Raw genomic sequence first — 17,779 nt, forward strand, 5'->3', positions numbered from 1 at the left:
GTAATCAGTTAACCATTTACAATTTTGTAGCCTATCTCTGGCACTGACAGACAAAATTTAAGCTACAATATAGATAACAACGTCTATGTGGATTTTTGGGGGGGGGAATTGATTATATTAGGTATACTACTATGAGAATAGGCAAATTAATGGCATTTATTAAAAATATATAGATAATCTTAAAATATTAATCTGGTTGTATCCTGCATCAAACCATAACACTTATACCAACAGCTTCAGGCCTTATGAAATGATCCAAATAAGGTAATAATCTCATCTACCTACTTTTTTCTCTTTTTTTTCAAAAATTCCTAAATCTTTTGTGTGTAAATTGCATTCATGTAATTACGTTGATGCTGTTACATCCAACACTGAATGAAGGAAAACAGACTATATTACTGCAAACAAACAAACAAACAAGTGAAATCACCCGTAGACTGTGAACATCGGTTTTATTTCATGCCAGGAAAGGCACATTCATACACTGAATCCAACTGTTTCGATAGGCTATAATGTTATATGCATCTACATTTAGGCAGTGCATATATTATGATTCCCGTGAATAAATGCAACAATAACATTAACACATCTTGTTAACCACAAAAAGATATAGCACACATGAGCACTGACAATTTGTATATGCACACTTTTAGCATAAGAGGAAGTACATGTGCACCCTGTTGTCCATACAGTTTTACTGACCAAAGGAGACATATGGTACATTGCATCAGCAGCACTTGTTGGTTTTTGGAAAGTCCATAGAGAATATATAGTGTTTTTGAGATGTCAGTGTCTAGTCAGTTTATGTCCACTCTGTTTCTCTCTATTTTGTATCAGTTGCATAAGACCAGTCATGTTGCATCAGCATCCTGTCAAAATGCATATATAACAGACCAGCATGGTCAGTACAAATGTTCCACTTTTTAGGGGACTTTGTCCTTTGGCTGACTCATATTTGATTTTAAGCTTTGGACTCCCACTCTCAAATCCACCAAAATCCGCCGTTTGCTTCTCAAAAGAGTATCCAGTCAACGGATATGCACTGTCAGGGAGCATATTAGACTGTGCTTTTTACTCGCTCCTTACTGTCCCACTATGAGACAAAGCAGCACCCGTGAATGAATGTCTTTCAGTGAGCATAATGTTTAGCTCATTCTTTCTATCTGACACTATATAATATATAAATATGATAGACTTGAGAGTAGTAAGAGAACACACTCAGCAGCTTAAAGCGGTCAATACAACCACAATATTCTATATGGCAGTAGCTGTTATTTCAAAATAAAGGCAACAATAATACTTACACATTAAAAGGAACACTCATTTGATTAGAGAGAAGTGCACAGGGAATTTTTCAATATGAGAATATATTGCAACTGTCTGACACAACCCTCTTTCATATTCTGAACTCATGCAGGGCCTCGGTACTTTGTATCCTTAGGATATTATATACTATTGCAATAAAAGAGGAGAACCCTTTAGCATCCATGTTTGTTTACATCTGTCTTTGCAACCACCTCATATAAATCTCTTGCTGAATATTACTTAATTTTCATGCAACTATGAATTGATGAGTTGGTTACATTGCACTTAACATGGACGCACATATAACTTTTTGGATTTTATATTAGAGTTCAATATGTGGAAAATATATTGCTGTAGTTTGGAAATAGATGAGCCAATTTTATTGACAATAGCTGTGATTGTGAGTCTTCATGTTTGAGATGGCGCACACTGCACATTGTATGGATGTGGTTATGGCATGATGTAATCATTTATGTATGCTTTTGGTGCACTTATTAGTTACATTTTGCACGTACATCGGTATATATTTAATATCTTTAACCCATGTCCCAATACTATCCGGTCAGTATTTGATAATAAACTGTTATTATCAACACTTGAGTTTTTTTATAAGCTGTCCTTCCCCATCATACTGGCAAATCAGACATGTAATTCCTCAATTCGCTACATATCATTTTGCCAGTTGCCTACTAAAAGCAGGTGCAAGATTAATAACCACTTTGTAAAGGTATAACAGAAGCTCTGCAGTACTTTACAGAATATTTAAAGTGAGGGAATTCACACACCATTTCATGGATTTAATGCTTGTTGCATGTTGTTGTAGTCAGTTCTTCGCCGGATACATTTCACAGACAAATCACGAATGGGCACAGTACTCCAGGTGTCGTTTTGCAAACATGACGCGATGGAGCACAAACTGGTATCAAAAAGCGAAGCAGAAACTGACTGTGCGTATTTGCATCCATTCCCCTCATCTCTATGTTCGTTCCATCGTTCTCTGGTCGGCGCCATGCCTAAGTCCTGCTTTATCTTGGAGCACCAGTGGCCGTCCGCATCCTTAAGATTTGGCCCTGTTTATAACAGCTCTCAGCCTAGGAGCAGCCTTAAGAACACATGCCACAAAAGGCCTTCTGCTTATAAAACTAGTCTCCTCGTTGGTTATTTGTCCACAGGCTTATTGATTTTCACTGTGTGGAGAGAGTCACTGAGTGCTGTGTCTGTCTTGCTGCTGTTTTTTCTGGACATGTCCGGCTCCCATAGAAAGAACTCGTGGAGGAGGGTGTTGACGGTGTCGGGGCACTCCATCATGACCATGTGACTTCCCTCCTCGATGACTTTCAGGAACGCAAACAGAAGGATCTAGAGAGGGAGCCAAAAGGAATGCAGAACATTACAATCGGTAACACTACAACGCAAACATTTCATATTAAAGGAGACATATCATGCTCATTTTCAGGTTCATATTTGTATTTTGGGTTTCTACTAGAACATGTTTACATATATTATTGTTCAAAAAACACATAATTTTTCTCATACTGTCTGTCTGAATATACCTGTATTCACCCTCTGTCTGAAATGCTCCGTTTTAGCGCCTGTCTCTTTTACCCACCCTCCCAAAAAAGCCCAGTCTATTCTGATTGGTCAGCGTTTTCCACTCTTTTGCATCTGCGCTGTTGCTGTCTTCACCGCATCACTGCAGTCGGGGACTCACTGTGTGTGTCAACTACACAGAGTTTAGCCGCACTTCTACTGGTGACTGTATAGTTGTGACATCACAACCTTACAAAAGTCCAAGTTCAAGTTTCTGAACACAGGCAGTGTGTATTTCTCCGTGGATCGAGCGTTTTGATACTTTGACAGTATATATATAGTACCTTGACCATGGGTGCCGCAAGTAGGGGGGTCAAGGGGCCATTGGCCCCCCACACACTTTACGGCCCTGTCCCACTTTCTGATAAATCACTCATGAAGGTGTACTTTACCTCCGCCATGCGCTGGTCCTCATCCATGGGCACGAACTTGTCACACATGCCATGAACCAGGAGGATGGGCACAGTGAGCTCGGCATGGTAGACCTCATCCCCCTCAGGCCAGTACTGGCCACTCATCATGGCTCGCAGGACAAACGGAGACACGTTGAAGGCATTGCCCTGCTTCAACAGCTGCTTTTCTTTGGCACCCTGACGGGCAAATCCAGCTCTGAAGGTTAGAAAAAGAGAGATGAAGTTATTTTTAAGGATTTTCTATGTAATATTCCAAATGTTTTGACATCAACAAGCAAGGCTAGTCAGCAATGAAAGAAGATACTGTGGTATGTCACTATCTCTGGTGTCAATTTTGGCACCGTGCAAATGCAGATCTTACTTGAGAAAGCTCCAGGCCAGACAGGGCGACAGACAGTGCAGGACACAAGATGGCAGCTGGAAGATGGAGCACAGGCTGGGCTCCAGAGCTGTGGGACCCCCTCCGTTGATCATCACCACCTTATGGACCAGATCAGGATATTCGTGGGCCAGGAAGGTGCAAAATGATACTCTGGAAGAGATATAATGAGATGAGTAAAGCATGTTAACAACAGCATGCTGATCACTAGACAGATAGATGATAGATGCATGTCACAAATCCTCACCCATAAGAGTGGCCAATGAGGATGTTGCGTTTACGAGCATATCTCTTAAAGATGGCACGAAGGTCCTCTGCAAGAGCATAAAAGGTATAAGCAGCTGCAATCTGCGGGGCAGTGCTGGCTCCGTGCCCCGCCAGGTCGGGCGCAATGACCTCGTAGCCCAGCCGAGAGAAGAAGTCCAGTTGGCTGCCCCAAATGTCCAGAGAACCTCCCACACCGTGCACAAAGAACAGGGCCACGTCCGAGTGCGTTCCTTTGCAGCTCGAGATCACCCTCTTCGAGTCGATTTGCACCGTGCGCTTGGGCTTGCGACGGCGGCGGCGAGGAGGTGGAGCGGGTTTCTGTTCCCCATGGGGTGGAGGAACCGTAGGAGGAGCAGGGTTGGGGTCTGGAGAAGAGGGCATCTCTTTGTAGTCTGCCAGCTCTACCTCTACAGTGCTGCAAGGCTCCAGATCCCCGTCCTGACACTGCAGGATCTCAGAGTGCAGAACATCGCCGAGGTTCTCGATCACCAGCTGGCCGTTGCGGTAGACTGTGATCTTCCTCTTGCAGTGGACGCTGCTGCCGGCGCTGCTGTTGTTATAATCCTCAGGAGAGCCGTCCTCATCATCGCCATCCGTCTTCTCCTTGCCTGCAACTTGCTCTTCCGTTACTACGGGCTGACGCTCCGGGATGATGTGCCGCACTCGCAGGACTCTCCCAGGTTTCACCTCCACAAACTCAAAACCATCAGAGGGTTCTAATGTCTCCAGGGGCAAGACCAGACTGGCAGCCTTCCCAGTCAGGCAGCAGAGTATCCCTTCAGTGATACTGGTCAGCATGGTGCTTCCCTGCATTAACAACATCACAACAAAGCAGATCATCACTCAGATGCTCAGACAAAAATAGACAATGTTTGTGACGCCTCTATCTAGCTTTTCACAACTTGTTTTTTTCCTCAAACATGAGCATCATAAATGTTTTCAGGTTTATTTCCTGTCGTAGCATTCGCAAATGTCAACAGCTCAACAGGAAGGAAATTGGTTCGCAGCTTGGTTCCTATCAAATTGGACCCAAGCTGTTTCCTAGCAACGCAGTTGCAATGAAACGGTCTCCTTTATCCTTTCATCAGCAAGCCACACAGCCAGCGTCGAGAGAAATGAAACACACCGAAAGAGAAGACGCTTGCAGTTTAACAGGCTCCAAACTGCTGTGCAAATTCAAAACACTATAGCCAGTGTATAAGAGCAGCTCCAACTGCCTTTGTAAAGCTCAACGATCACACTCACCTGGGTGACAAAGCAGCTCAACGTTCAGGGATTCCAATACTTGTGCTGTATTACAGTTTCAATGTCAGTGACATTCACATGCTGACCTAGACGTTCGCTATAAATAACCCCTTTTTCACATGGTCAGAACCAGGATATACATAAATAGAAAACACCAGTCATATGGCATGACTGTACACGCCTGTGAACTGTATGTGTCATATGATAGCAGTTATCCACTGATTGTAATGGAGATGAGGGGTAAACTATCTTTGTTTTCCTTGTGCACATAAAGCATCATTCGTCCTCACTTTTCATAAGCACACAGGCTGGTTATCTCTAGGAAACAGAGTGGGAACAGTCACATCTATTTATTGTTTCCCGGTTAAACAGAGTGAAACAGCACAGTTACTGCACATTACTGCCTACAGGGCATATTTCACATTATTACTCACAGCATATGATGTGTAGTCATGGCTTCAATCCTACTTAAAATAATTAATATGTATAACATCTAGGCATCTTGAGATGTTGCTGAGAGACAAAATAAAATGAATGGATAATTATAAATTCCCTTTAATAGGATGACTTGTGGATATTCATTTTCATTTTCTTTATCATCGATGCATGTTTTTGTTAGTAAAGGTTTTCTCCAAATTAAAGTCGTATGAAGTGTATATATATTGAAACAAATCACATCTCATTACTTCTAATCCCCTTCAGGTGCAGATACTTATTCTACATGTATCCTCTATTCAAACACCATCACTGTAATAAATAATAAACAATACATTTGTAATAGTTTCTTGGTTAAAATAAAGGTTAGGGTAAATTAATTAACAGATTATTTAAACCTGCAGTAGGCAGAATGTTTTTGGTATCATTGGACAAAAATTTCAAAAATCAAGCCTGTGACATGGGACTTTGACCGATCACAGGTCATTTCAGAGAGAGAGCGTTCCTGTTGGCTGTTCATTCAATGGAGGCAGCTGTCAATCACTCGGGAATTCCGATCAAACGGTCAAACTAGGCAGCGCTGATCAAATATGAATCAATATTCTATCTTTAATGCCTATTTCTCGCCTCAAATGTTTTCAGAAACATCTTCTAGTGTACTGTTTAGCTGTAAAATGAGAGTTTGCTTCAGCTGGTGGGCGGTGCTTGGCATTTTCTCAACTGATCACAACATGGCTGCCGGGTCACACTCATTTTACAGCTAAACAGTACACTACAAGATGTTTCTGAAAACATTTGAGGCAAGAAATAGGCATTACAGTAACAGAATATTGATTCATATTTGATCAGTGCTGTCTAGTTTGACCGTTTGATCGGAGTTGGCGAGTGATTGACAGCTGCTCAGAGACGCCAGGCTCCAGCTCAGCTCTGATTGGTTGTTTTCCTCCGGTCTGTGAATTCTTGCAGATGTCATTAGGAGCACCGGAGGACACAGAGGCATGAGATATTTTTCCGATTACCTGTCTCATGCACTACTGTCAGGATATAGTGACCGTTTTCTAAAAATAACTTTTTTAAAATCATATTAGCTCCAGTTCTAACCACTGCTGCTTTAATGTGTGGTTCTGCAGAGGTCTGGCACTACGGTGAGGGGAAAATGGAGCTGGTATACATAACAATATCTGCACAGGACGGTTCAAGTGCATGTGTCTGTGCGCGTGTGGTGTTGTTGTTGGTGGCAGGATGGTCTGAAGGTCAGAGCATCAAGTGATATCCACTTACACCCTGGAGCCAAATGGATGTTGACTGAGATGCCTGCCTTTCCACAAATATCCAAACGGAGTATCGAAGAATCAATTCTGCAGTGTGTCCTTACATCATCCATCCATCCATACAGACACCTCTCTATATATCTATTTGTGATGGTTCTTCAATTTTGAAGCCATTCTGTTATTTTATTATGAATCAGTCATGCCACATCTGCTACAAGTGGTATAGTGTCCACTGAGGATAATGGTGAACATTTTGACAACATAGCAGGACGTATGTCACATAACCATGTTTAGGACTTTGGATGACCCTGGCATGCACAGAGGTGCCACTACACCTCATTAACTATCTACATCAGTATTGCCCAACAGCCATTTAAATCAGGGATTCTCTTTCTGACCTATACTATCCTTCATCACGGTCAACCAGGATCTGAATCTGGCTGAGGGGGAGGAAAGTGGACTAACCAGACCAACCACAAACCCTCCAGTCAAACAGGCTAAAGGTTACTCATCCGTGTGTTTTTTTTGTGTCGGCATTGCAGAATATGTAGGTTGATATGTCTGCCAAGTCTTACAGTAACACACATCTGGTACACAGTGTGCTGCTCAATTTCCACTACACACCATACAGTAGGCTACGCAGTCTGACTTGATATATCTGCACATGAAATGCATATATTTGCAAAAACAAAATAGAACATTATCACCTACTTTCTGTTCATGCACACATGTCCTATAGCTTAGCTGGTTCTAAGCCTATGACTCCAAAATAACAAGCCATAAACAGAAGAAGTATGCTCCATAATAATCCATAATACAAATTTAGAGCCCAATTACTAGCGTCGCATCACAAATAAAAAAAGACAAAAAATCCAGTAGCAGTCTGGTGCTTAGGGCCATAAATGCTGCATGCATATTATTGATAGATGTATTGTTTTTGCTCTGTCATAGAAAACAAATGCATGCAGTCATTGTGTTTATATGTTGCACAATAAACATCAGCTAATTAACAACATAATGCAATTAAAAAAAGGTTCCTTACCTGCAGAATTACTAATGATTAAGGGCGATTAGAAATCTGCACTGAAAGATGAGGGCTGACGAACTTGAAAGGAGAAAAGGTTGCATTTGGTGCAACAATTTGTCTATACGCTAGAGATGCTGCAAAACAGTAAACGCCTCTTATTGGCCTCATCAGACTGCTATATCACAAAACACGCAGGGGCTTGAGTTGATGATAAAGCATGCATCCATAAAAGTGTGGAAAATGCATGTCAATAAGATACTCATAACAATGTTTTTTGTTTTTTTCTCCCTCCCTCAGCATCCACTGCGCACTCTGGACCAGACCAGACCAGACCCTACCCAACCCTGCTGCTCTCTTATCCGCAGCAGCAACAGCAGTCTCCGGGTATGTTTCCCTCCTGAGTGGCAGCAAGGAGGACGAATAGAAGCCAGATGAACACTGAAGAGGAGGCCAATGGGAGAAGCTTGTTTCCTTGTTGCCAAGGCTGACAAGGATAGCAAAAAGGCGTGCGTGCGCGTGCGTGCAGTCAGGGAGATGTGACAGAAATGATAACTAGTCCAGATAATTATCTAAATAGGTGAACAACACATCACAATCCAGGTGTGATCACATGTTTCAATATTCCACACCTGCATCATCATTTAAACTGCACATCTGGAATCGTTGTCATGGTAGCATGCTGCGTCACTGATGAAGAGAGAAATGACCTTTAAGAGTTTGAACCAATTGGATGAAGATGTGATGCTGCTGATGTGTCCCGCTGTTACCCTTGAACTCACATCAACACTTGTTGGTACTCCGGTACCGGGGACAGCCCGGTGCCTGTCACGGAATTGCCAGCTGTGACGTTTATGGGGCGGAGAGCCAGTGAGCCGACAACTATAGTACTTTCTGTTATTGTTTGGTAGCCGATGTAAATAACAATATAGGACTGCTTTATGTTTATGCATTGCAAGCATTGTTGTTTAAATAAAATGGGACAAAAATCAATTACTATATAGATACTGCAGTGTGTTAAACTTGAGAGGATTAGGTTCTCCCTGCGAGGTTCACTAAAGAGCTTCCTTTTTTAGAGCATATTGACACCTTAATTATCACTGAAGAAATCAGCAACAAGTAAATGAATAAAATGCCTATATAGTTATTTTATCTAATTAGTCTATTTTATTAATATTATTTTTTCCCTTCTTCTATTTCCTCTCTTGGAAATGCATGTGTGTGAATGAAACTCCTGGGTATAGTGGGTGGGGTGAGGATTCAAGATTCAATATGTTTATTGTCACACCGGTTATACAAGTACAATCATGTGAAATACAAAGCTTTAAACTGGTTCTGGTTTACATTACTGTTACTGTAAGGTTAGGCTGTAAATGGTACATACTTGAAAGATATTTACTAGAAAAACCTGTGAAAGTGTACTTTTGGGCTGTTTTGGTAGCAGTGGTGCACTAAATGTTTTTATTTTTGACATTATTTGAGTGAGACTCATTACAAGTTAAGTTTTATGCTGCACTGATTTGTGATGATTGCATCTTATAGTGGAGTATTGTGAATCTATCATTACTATTATGTAGTCATATTATTACTATTATGTAGTCATATTATTTCTTTATATTAATCTTATCTCTGGGTGGAGGCTTCAGATAAGCCCAGTGGTTTTTTTGCCTCTTCCTGCACTGTATATTATTAATTTCTTTGTAATGTTGTATAGTCTTAAATTGTGCAAAATAAATAAATAAATTAATAAATAGATAATCGTTACATTATTAAAAACTATTTTTTAAAAATTAGTAAATAACTCAAAAACTGTATTATTTCAATAGTGTATTTTATACCCTGAGTAAAGCTTTTCAGGCAGCAAGTCCTCCCATTGCTTATGTAGTTTAGTATCTCCCGTCTGGCAGACACTAATCTCAAACCAAAAGTTAGATCAGTTATCATTGCCAATAAACCGTTTCATTGGTGAAACATGGTGGTGTTAGAGCAATCAAGTAAACCGCCTGAGAGTTCAACCTGAAAAACGTTACTCAGGGCATCAAAGCACAGCTACTCCAACAACAAGTTTTTCAATTGGCTGATGAGTCTGAACCAATCACGCTGCTTCATATTCGCAGGTTTGCAGACACTGCGTGACATTCACTGTCCTCATGTGTGTGTCTTATTGTATACATATCTAAAGATGAATATGATACGCTCGTCTTTCTCCCGACTGCGTGGAATAACCACTTTCACCAGGTAACAGAGTTCACGTACTTTCATGTTTAGACAAACAGCAAAGTGTTTGTTTACGATGCAAAGCTAGGTAGCGTTAGCAGCGTGGCTAGTTAATCACGTTAGTGGGCTACCTGACGTTCAGGGTCTGAAATGAACCTTTCTCCCCTCCTGCCACTGCTGCAGGTCACTGGACATATCTACCAGACACTAGATTTGTTTTGTCTGCCACTTCTGAAATCTAGGTTTCAAAATAGTAAACAGTGAGTCAGAGGTACCAGACTGCAGAATTATGGAATATATCATGTAACCTTAATGCATGACTATATCTGGTAACACATCATTTTACAGGTCTGCAAATCTCATGGTAATTAGGTGATAATTAGCAAGTAACCTATTTGAAATTTCTTTGTAATTACTGTCAAATTACCCCAATATTTACCTCAACATGTATCGGAAATTACTTTAGTATAAACGTTATTTAATGATTATATGCTAAAATAGTATTTAATGGTTAAAATAGGGCCCTTAGGCGCTGCTCTTCATCGGAGGTGGAACATTAATAGAAGACACTTCTGAACAACATTGTGTGACTTATTGTCTAATAAGAAAAAAAATTAAGAACTTTCAAAAAAGTTATTTGCTAATTATTATCTATTTATCAGCAGACATGTAAATAAAGCAGATCAATTAACTTTGTATTCTTTTCCTGGAAATGCATTCAAATGAATTACCAGTTATTGAGAAATAGCGGAATATAACTATTAAATAATGTCTATAATAAAATAATTTTCGATCAATTTTGAGGTAAATATTGGGGTAATTTGGCTGTAATTCCTTGTAGTTACTTGCTAATTATCACCTAATACAGTGGAATTTGCGGAGCTGTAAAATGAAGTGTTAGAATATTTAATTTAGGCTTTAGAATTGCTTTTTAAAAATAATATTTCTTAATATAAGGAAAACCTGTGCTATGGTGGCAGGTGACCTGAAATTTGTACCTGCCACAGCCAACATTTCCCCTGTATTTGGCAGGTGGCAGGTGCTAATTTCATTCCCTGCTAACGTTACTGATTTAATAACGGTATTTAGTTAGGTGTTGACTAATTCAATTATAGCTTAATGATAGCTAATGAGTTCATATCAACATATCATGAAAAAGGGTATTGATTTACAACTGTTGGCAGTATGTGCTGTAATTGTTACAGTATTACGATTTGGAATTAAAGTAGCATGTGTTTTCAATCTGTACATACATCTCATCATTCTGTTGATGGTAGACACCAAGGCATGAGACTACTCCACACATAAGTAGCAGCACCATAAATGTATTATAGCTTGTAATTGTGGCAGAATGTTGATAATAAAGAATGAAATGTGTTTTATAACATCTCTTCACCTCTGTGATCTGTCAACAGCATCCCTGCAGGGAACCTTGCTGTAACTGGCAACCCTCACCTTAGATTATTCAGCAACTGGATTGCACCTAGAGCAGCTGCAGGACCTCAGGTTTCCAGATGTGGACCACTTTCTTCACAAGCTGAGGGTTCAGGAGTGTTCCAACAGCTCCCGTGGCAATACCAGCAGGTACGGACCAAGAAGAGAGGCACAGAGTATCAGCCCAAGAACATCAAACGCAAGAGGACCCACGGCTGGATCAAGAGGATCAGCTCAGTAGGCGGCATCGAGGTGCTTCTACGGCGTATGTTGAAGGGACGGAAATCACTCTCACACTGAAGGACCGTGTTGGGAAAACCTGCAAGACTTTCAGAAAACAGACATTGGTTCAGAAATGCTGCCTTGCTCAGGGTGCTCGGCAAAGACTTTGTGTATTGGGGTTAACTGGCGATACTGGGTGTGGGTTGGGTTTGGCTTGCCTGCATTAATAATGGGTGAGAGGATGAAAACTGGCCTTTGACAAACGAGTTGCACTCGCCTTGATTGAAAAGAAGCCTGGTAGTTTTACCAAGGTATTTCTGATCCATAAAGTTTTGTTCATAATCATTAAATGTTATCAGATGTATGGATTTGTTTTACTTGAGTGAAGTTATTTGATTAAAAGACGAAATGTGTCTTAAAAGATCCGTGTCATCTTAGTTGTTCTAAAGAATTTACATATACAGTATTTGCATTTCTGATCAGAACAATATAGTGCCTCCCAAATATAGTTTGTGGACTATGGGTTTGTGCTTTGTTGCCTTGAGAGACAAAGTTTGCTGCCATCTACTGTTTGTTACAAAGTTGTAGGTTTATTCAACTGAAGCCAGTATGAAGAGAGAGAGTTAGGAGTTTGGGGTAATTATTACTTTCAGAGAGCGGGTCCTTGTGGTCTCTCTTACATTAGGCAGGATGAATTCCAGAAGTGGCCTTTCATTTTCAAGCCAAAAGATTGTCTAAAATCAGAAGTTGTGACAACTAAAAATCTGACTGTTTGATAAATTGAGGCATTAAACCTGCAGTAGGCAGAATGTTTTTGGCATCATTGAGCAAAAAATCCATAATAACCTTTCAGCATATTGTAATTCAAGTGTTTTGAGAGAAAACTAGACTTCTGCACCTCCTCATGGCTCTCTTCAGGCTTTAAAAAAATCTAGCCCGTGACGGGAGACTTTGGCCAATCACAGGTCATTTCAGAGAGATGGTTCCTATTGGCTGTTCATTCAACGGAGGCAGCTGTCAATCACTCACAAACTGATCAAACGGTCAATCAATATTCTGTTACTGTAATGCCTATTTCTCGCATCAAATGTTTTCAGAATCATCTTGTAGTGTACTGTTTAGCTGTAAAATGAGAAAGTTTGTGACCCAGCAACCATGTTGAGATCAGTTGAGGAAATACCAAGCACCGCCCACCAGCCAGAGCAAACTTTCTCATTTTACAGCTAAACAGTACACTACAAGATGATTCTGAAAACATTTGATGCGAGAAATAGGCATTACAGTAACAGAATATAGATTCAGCTTCTTTTATAAAATCTGCATTTTTTCCCAATGCTCAACTCATAACTGCGAACAGCAACAACAGCTGAGAGATACATAAATCGATAATGTAAATCTACTGTTACGGATATGTACAATAACATTCAAGATTCAAGATTCAAGATGTTTATTGTCACGCCGGTTGTACAGGTACAAACGTGTGAAATACTTTTCGCTGGGAAGCTCCATTAAATAATAAATTATATTACATTTACATTTACATTACAATTATAAAAGGAAATACTTTATACAAGGGCATATTAAGAACATATGTATTAAGAATATATACAGTATATACAGTATAAAAAATATTTTTGTGTAAGAATGTGTCGAATTAATTATAGATTTAAAAGTCTGATGGCCTGGGGGAAAAAACTGTTCCTCAGTCTGCTGGTGTGAGTCCTGGGGGTCCTGTATCTTCTACCAGAGGGCAGGAGGGAGAACAGGCTGTTGTGGGGGTGTGTCGTGTCCTTAATGACCCTCAGACCCTAACATATGCTGATCACTCTGTGCAATAATTATATAATTATCTGACGGACACTTTGGGCAATAATCTAGCAAAGCTGTCATCTCATCAATATATATATTGTATTTTATATTGTATTATCTTTTATATATTTGTATATTTATATTGCAGTATCTCTTTTTTTTATTGCATCATCTTTTCATTAGGTATCTATGGGATTGTCACAATCTAATTTCGTTGTACTACACAATGACAATGAATTGAATCTTGAATCCTAATGTTCATGGATGAAGACATGCTGCTTAGAAAGTCTTGTTTTCATCAGAGCTTCATGCCAGAGCCACCCTCGAATTGGAAGACAGGCCTGTTACATAATCACTTTCTAGCCAATCAGCGCATTGCTTTCCCTCTGTCGTCACGCGTCTACCACCGCTCAGCCAATGAGGTGCGTTGAATCCCAGAAAGGTACCCGCCCCCCCTGATGAGACGAACAACAAAAATGGAGTTGTGAACTAGTAGCAGGTTAGCTTCCAAAGGACGTCTCAATTTCAGTCTTTTGGAGTATTTACCTTTAAATGAGTGGGAGTTTCCAGCTGATAGAAGTGGCGTGATGCGATCACATCGATGTCACGCGTAGTTTGTGTTTTATAGTGGTCGTAAGCAGCTGTTGAACGGTGTCAACAAACCGGCTTCTTGGCTACGACAAAGACAACAAGGCTTAGTAAGCTAGCTAGCGAGCTAAGGCTCAAACAGAAGCATCTGCTCGTCTCCACTCACAGATAGTTAGTTAACCAACGAACAGAGAGACGAGGACAGACATGGAGAAGGTAGGAGACACACCTGGTGCTTTGTTTAGCGTTCATTGTTTATGTATAGGTGTTAAATAGTTGTGTTAAATGTTGGTTAACGTGACGTGTTGGCTAGTAGGACGTAGGTTACTGTCACTTAATACCACGTGACTCTCACGTGGTGTAGTTAGATGTAAGGTAGGTGTTGTTGTCTGTCACCCTGTTATATGGTTTATGGTGCCTTACCACCCGGAAGTGTGTTTGTTCACATGTTTCTGTTCTGCCCTCACAGTCAGATTTCCTGAAGGGACTACCTGTCTACAACAAAAACAACTTCAGCAGGTTCCATGCAGACTCTGTGTGTAAAGCATCAGTAAGTCACCTTATTTGTGTACAACATTGCTGACCCCAACCATGTTTTGAACAGTGAATATGAATTGTTACCATCAAATACAGGGTTCCTAGATTTAATAAGGTTAGACTGAAGCTCTCTTTAGTACACCAGTCAATCCTAAAACTAAATGTGGAGCCTAATCCCAGATCAAATGTACGTTGAAGGGCCCTGAATAGCTTCTTCTGTGATTGTAATGTTTAAATGTACGTATTCTTGTTTCTTGTCCTTTTTGTGATGTTGCAAATGGAACTGCTGTGATGCAAAACAAATTTCAGACCTGTCTGACAATAAAGTATTATCGTATTATTGTATCGTATGAAATCATGTTGTCATTGTGATTCAGGTCTTTGAATGACAGATGATAGTACTACTTTTTTCTCTGACATGGATCTCAATATTGTTTCAGAACCGTCGACCCTCTGTGTATCTTCCAACCCGGGAATATCCATCAGAGCAGAGTAAGTGCGATGATCTCTTTGCAAATGCTTACAGAGCAGGGGGTACTACAGTAGAGCTCACTTTCCATCAAAGTGGATGAACTACAGTATTATAGTTGTAGAAAAGAGCATACCCCTCAAGCACAAATCACAACTTTCAATGCTTAGTAATGATCTCAATTTCAGGTTTCCATGAGAGGAAATCGCCTCCAGTTCCGGGATGACAGTGTAGTCATTACTCAACTTGTTTATTAAGTTAATACTCTCTATGGGAACAACTGCATTCTTACTTTTCTGTACCTTTTGAACTTTGTGTCTCTCTCATGATGTAATCAGTGTCTCTGTTGTCTCTCCTCAGTCATAGTCACAGAGAAGACAAACATCCTATTGCGATATCTTCACCAACAGTGGGACAAAAAGGTAAAGGTTTTTAAAGATGTCATCTAGGAGAAACTTGGCGCTAATTGTACTGTTTATGACAGCCTCTGTTTTGTTGTTTGTTAAATGTTTCTCTTCCTTTCTTTCTTTATCAGAATTCAGCAAAGAAGCGAGAGCAGGATCCAGGAGAGGGAGAGAACACGGCGCCTCCACGGAAAATAGCTAGAACAGACAGTCGGGAGCTGAATGAGGATTCGTGAATGGCTGTGTTGTTGTTGATGCACACCCAGCAGAGACTGACCTACACAAACAAACAAATTGTACACACAGATGCAGAATATATGGTTGCAAACCCAGGCCTTCCTCGGCACTGAAGTATATAAGGATCGATACATTTCAGACCACAGCCGGCATGACATCAATCCCAAAATAACATGGGTCTTAATGTTTGCATTCGACTTCAGATCTCCTCCTTAACCAAAAACGTTTTTCCTCAATGCATTTACTACTTTGACCCTGTATTTTCTTTTCTTCCAAGAGCCCTCTGCCTCAGATTTCAGTCTTTTGTAGTTTGAAAATAACATACATCTACCTCCTTATTCCTCGCCCCGTCTGGTTTTCCTTCACTCATGCCCACAGTTATTTAAAGCTTTTACAGCTGTAGTTCTTCATACCATGTCTGAGATATGCATGTTTTAATTGGTTAAGTGTCATGCCATCTTTTGTGGCTCCTACTCCATTAGGATTTTTTTAGTTTTGAATTGCATAATGACAGTGGTCCATATAAGGTTATTTTAGCTCATCCTTTATATGATTACTGTCATTACAGGAAAACAGCATTGTGTTTGTTGCTTAGATTTAATCATCTATTCAGGGTTTGTTATGGACGGTTGCAGAAAAAGACAGAATGCTGAAAGAGACGTTCTTCTGTTTTCTCCTGATGAATAATGATTTGTTGCCTTAAATGGAAGCGAGTGTGTTTTCACTATGTCTTAGAGTACACCCCTGGGTTTACATTGTTGTTGTTTCAGGTGAAGAAATGAAGCACTGTGTTGAGTTGAATGGATATTCGCGTGTCTATAAAGATGCATTCAAGCCAATACAGTCATACTAGAGGATGCAAACTGTTTTTGTACAGTATGACCTGCAGATTGTGTAGCCATATTCTAAGTTCGATGCTCAGCAGTTTGAGATCACAACTTTATAAGCAGCGCGTGTATCTTTGTAATTGCAAAGTTAGCACAGTAATTTTATGGATGACTACACATTTACAATTTAGCTGTACTGCTGTCAATCCTTGTTCTAAATGTGCTGTTCACACTGCTTAAATGGGTTGCTCATTTGAGCGACACTGAGGAAATGTGTGTTTGGATTTACAAGCTTTTGACAGCAGGGCTAAATAAACAGTCTGTTCGCTGCTCATAAAGTCAGTGAAGCTCATCATAAGTCTTGTATATTTGTACAGTATGTGTATTGTGATTGCTCTGAACCCCTTTTATCAGGTAACAAGACGACTCGCTCTGATTTTGTCTTCCCCACGTTAGCCATATTGTAACTTAATTTTTGTTTAGCCAATTTGTTCCTGTATGTCGGAGGGATACAAGCCAGAGTTTAGTCAACACAAACAAGCATTTTGCTTAATTTCCTTTGCACCTTTTAGAAACTTCACTTTTTGCGCATCTGTAAAGAGTAATCTGCTGCAAATTGCATTGGCCACATTTTCAATAATGTTTGGCACGACTGACAGTTGAGTCTATTAATGTACATTTTTACTTTTGTTACATATTGCTGTTCAAAGATTACAGAGTATATGTGCAGTTTGGCTGCGTATGTAAGTAGAATACTCACTAAGTTTCTAAGTTAAGACATTCTTCATAGAAGAGTGTAATAGTTCTACTTTTGTCGTATGGTTTCTATTCCATCACCTGATTACGTTTGGAATGTGTTTATTGTTAAATGCTTTGCTTTGAGTTTATTGTATAAATGTATTGTTGTCAATTTCAGATCTTGTTCTTATAAAGAATACACTATGACAAACAGTATAACTCATCGTTAACAGCAACGTTTTTTGGGTGGAACTGACTGACTCCTTAGATCATAAATTGAAGGTGTTTGAGGACATGCCGTAGGAGAAATTGAATTGAAAATGATCTTCTGTCAAAGATGTCCTTCATAGAGTGTTTATGATCTGTTC

General features: G+C 40.0%; 3 protein-coding genes across 4 annotated transcripts; 2 read left to right on the plus strand and 1 right to left on the minus strand.

Moving 5' to 3' along the window:
* Positions 1–435: 435 nt before the first annotated feature.
* Positions 436–8,306, minus strand: LOC141776940 (protein ABHD8-like). 2 transcript variants are annotated; one of them, XM_074650810.1, is made up of 5 exons: positions 7,948–8,306; positions 3,935–4,761; positions 3,670–3,840; positions 3,288–3,504; positions 436–2,664 (listed from the first exon to the last, which is right to left on the minus strand). In XM_074650810.1, the coding sequence occupies exons 2-5, from the start codon at positions 4,750–4,752 to the stop codon at positions 2,464–2,466; spliced, it is 1,407 nt and encodes a 468-aa protein (XP_074506911.1). In that variant the 5' UTR covers positions 4,753–4,761; positions 7,948–8,306; the 3' UTR covers positions 436–2,463. The 2 variants fall into 2 exon arrangements, with proteins under 2 accessions (XP_074506911.1, XP_074506912.1); XM_074650811.1 differs by lacking the exon at positions 7,948–8,306 and adding an exon at positions 5,200–5,254.
* A 1,702-nt stretch (positions 8,307–10,008) lies between these two features.
* On the plus strand, positions 10,009–12,227 carry mrpl34 (mitochondrial ribosomal protein L34). The gene is made up of 2 exons (XM_074650812.1): positions 10,009–10,167; positions 11,562–12,227. The coding sequence occupies exons 1-2, from the start codon at positions 10,010–10,012 to the stop codon at positions 11,878–11,880; spliced, it is 477 nt and encodes a 158-aa protein (XP_074506913.1). The 5' UTR covers position 10,009; the 3' UTR covers positions 11,881–12,227.
* Positions 12,228–14,058: 1,831 nt separating this feature from the next.
* On the plus strand, positions 14,059–17,630 carry LOC141776943 (DET1- and DDB1-associated protein 1-like). The gene is made up of 5 exons (XM_074650815.1): positions 14,059–14,415; positions 14,669–14,749; positions 15,177–15,228; positions 15,566–15,627; positions 15,741–17,630. The coding sequence occupies exons 1-5, from the start codon at positions 14,407–14,409 to the stop codon at positions 15,843–15,845; spliced, it is 309 nt and encodes a 102-aa protein (XP_074506916.1). The 5' UTR covers positions 14,059–14,406; the 3' UTR covers positions 15,846–17,630.
* Positions 17,631–17,779: the final 149 nt, after the last annotated feature.

The sequence above is a fragment of the Sebastes fasciatus genome, chromosome 11 (genome assembly GCF_043250625.1).
Source record: "Sebastes fasciatus isolate fSebFas1 chromosome 11, fSebFas1.pri, whole genome shotgun sequence".
NCBI lineage: Eukaryota > Metazoa > Chordata > Actinopteri > Perciformes > Sebastidae > Sebastes > Sebastes fasciatus.

What these genes read in the sequence shown, in the direction of transcription:
- mrpl34 (XM_074650812.1), top strand. Translation starts at nt 10,010, where the DNA reads ATGAGTCTGAACCAATCACGCTGCTTCATATTCGCAGGTTTGCAGACA. An exon ending in GGAATAACCACTTTCACCAG is followed by an intron (nt 10,168 to 11,561) that starts GTAACAGAGTTC and finishes ATCTGTCAACAG; the next exon opens with CATCCCTGCAGGGAACCTTG.
- LOC141776940 (XM_074650810.1), bottom strand. Translation starts at nt 4,752, where the DNA reads ATGCTGACCAGTATCACTGAAGGGATACTCTGCTGCCTGACTGGGAAG. An exon ending in CTCATTGGCCACTCTTATGG is followed by an intron (nt 3,841 to 3,934) that starts GTGAGGATTTGT and finishes TATCTCTTCCAG; the next exon opens with AGTATCATTTTGCACCTTCC. An exon ending in AGGACCAGCGCATGGCGGAG is followed by an intron (nt 2,665 to 3,287) that starts GTAAAGTACACC and finishes CTCCCTCTCTAG; the next exon opens with ATCCTTCTGTTTGCGTTCCT.
- LOC141776943 (XM_074650815.1), top strand. An exon ending in GGAATATCCATCAGAGCAGA is followed by an intron (nt 15,229 to 15,565) that starts GTAAGTGCGATG and finishes GTCTCTCCTCAG; the next exon opens with TCATAGTCACAGAGAAGACA. An exon ending in ACCAACAGTGGGACAAAAAG is followed by an intron (nt 15,628 to 15,740) that starts GTAAAGGTTTTT and finishes TTTCTTTATCAG; the next exon opens with AATTCAGCAAAGAAGCGAGA.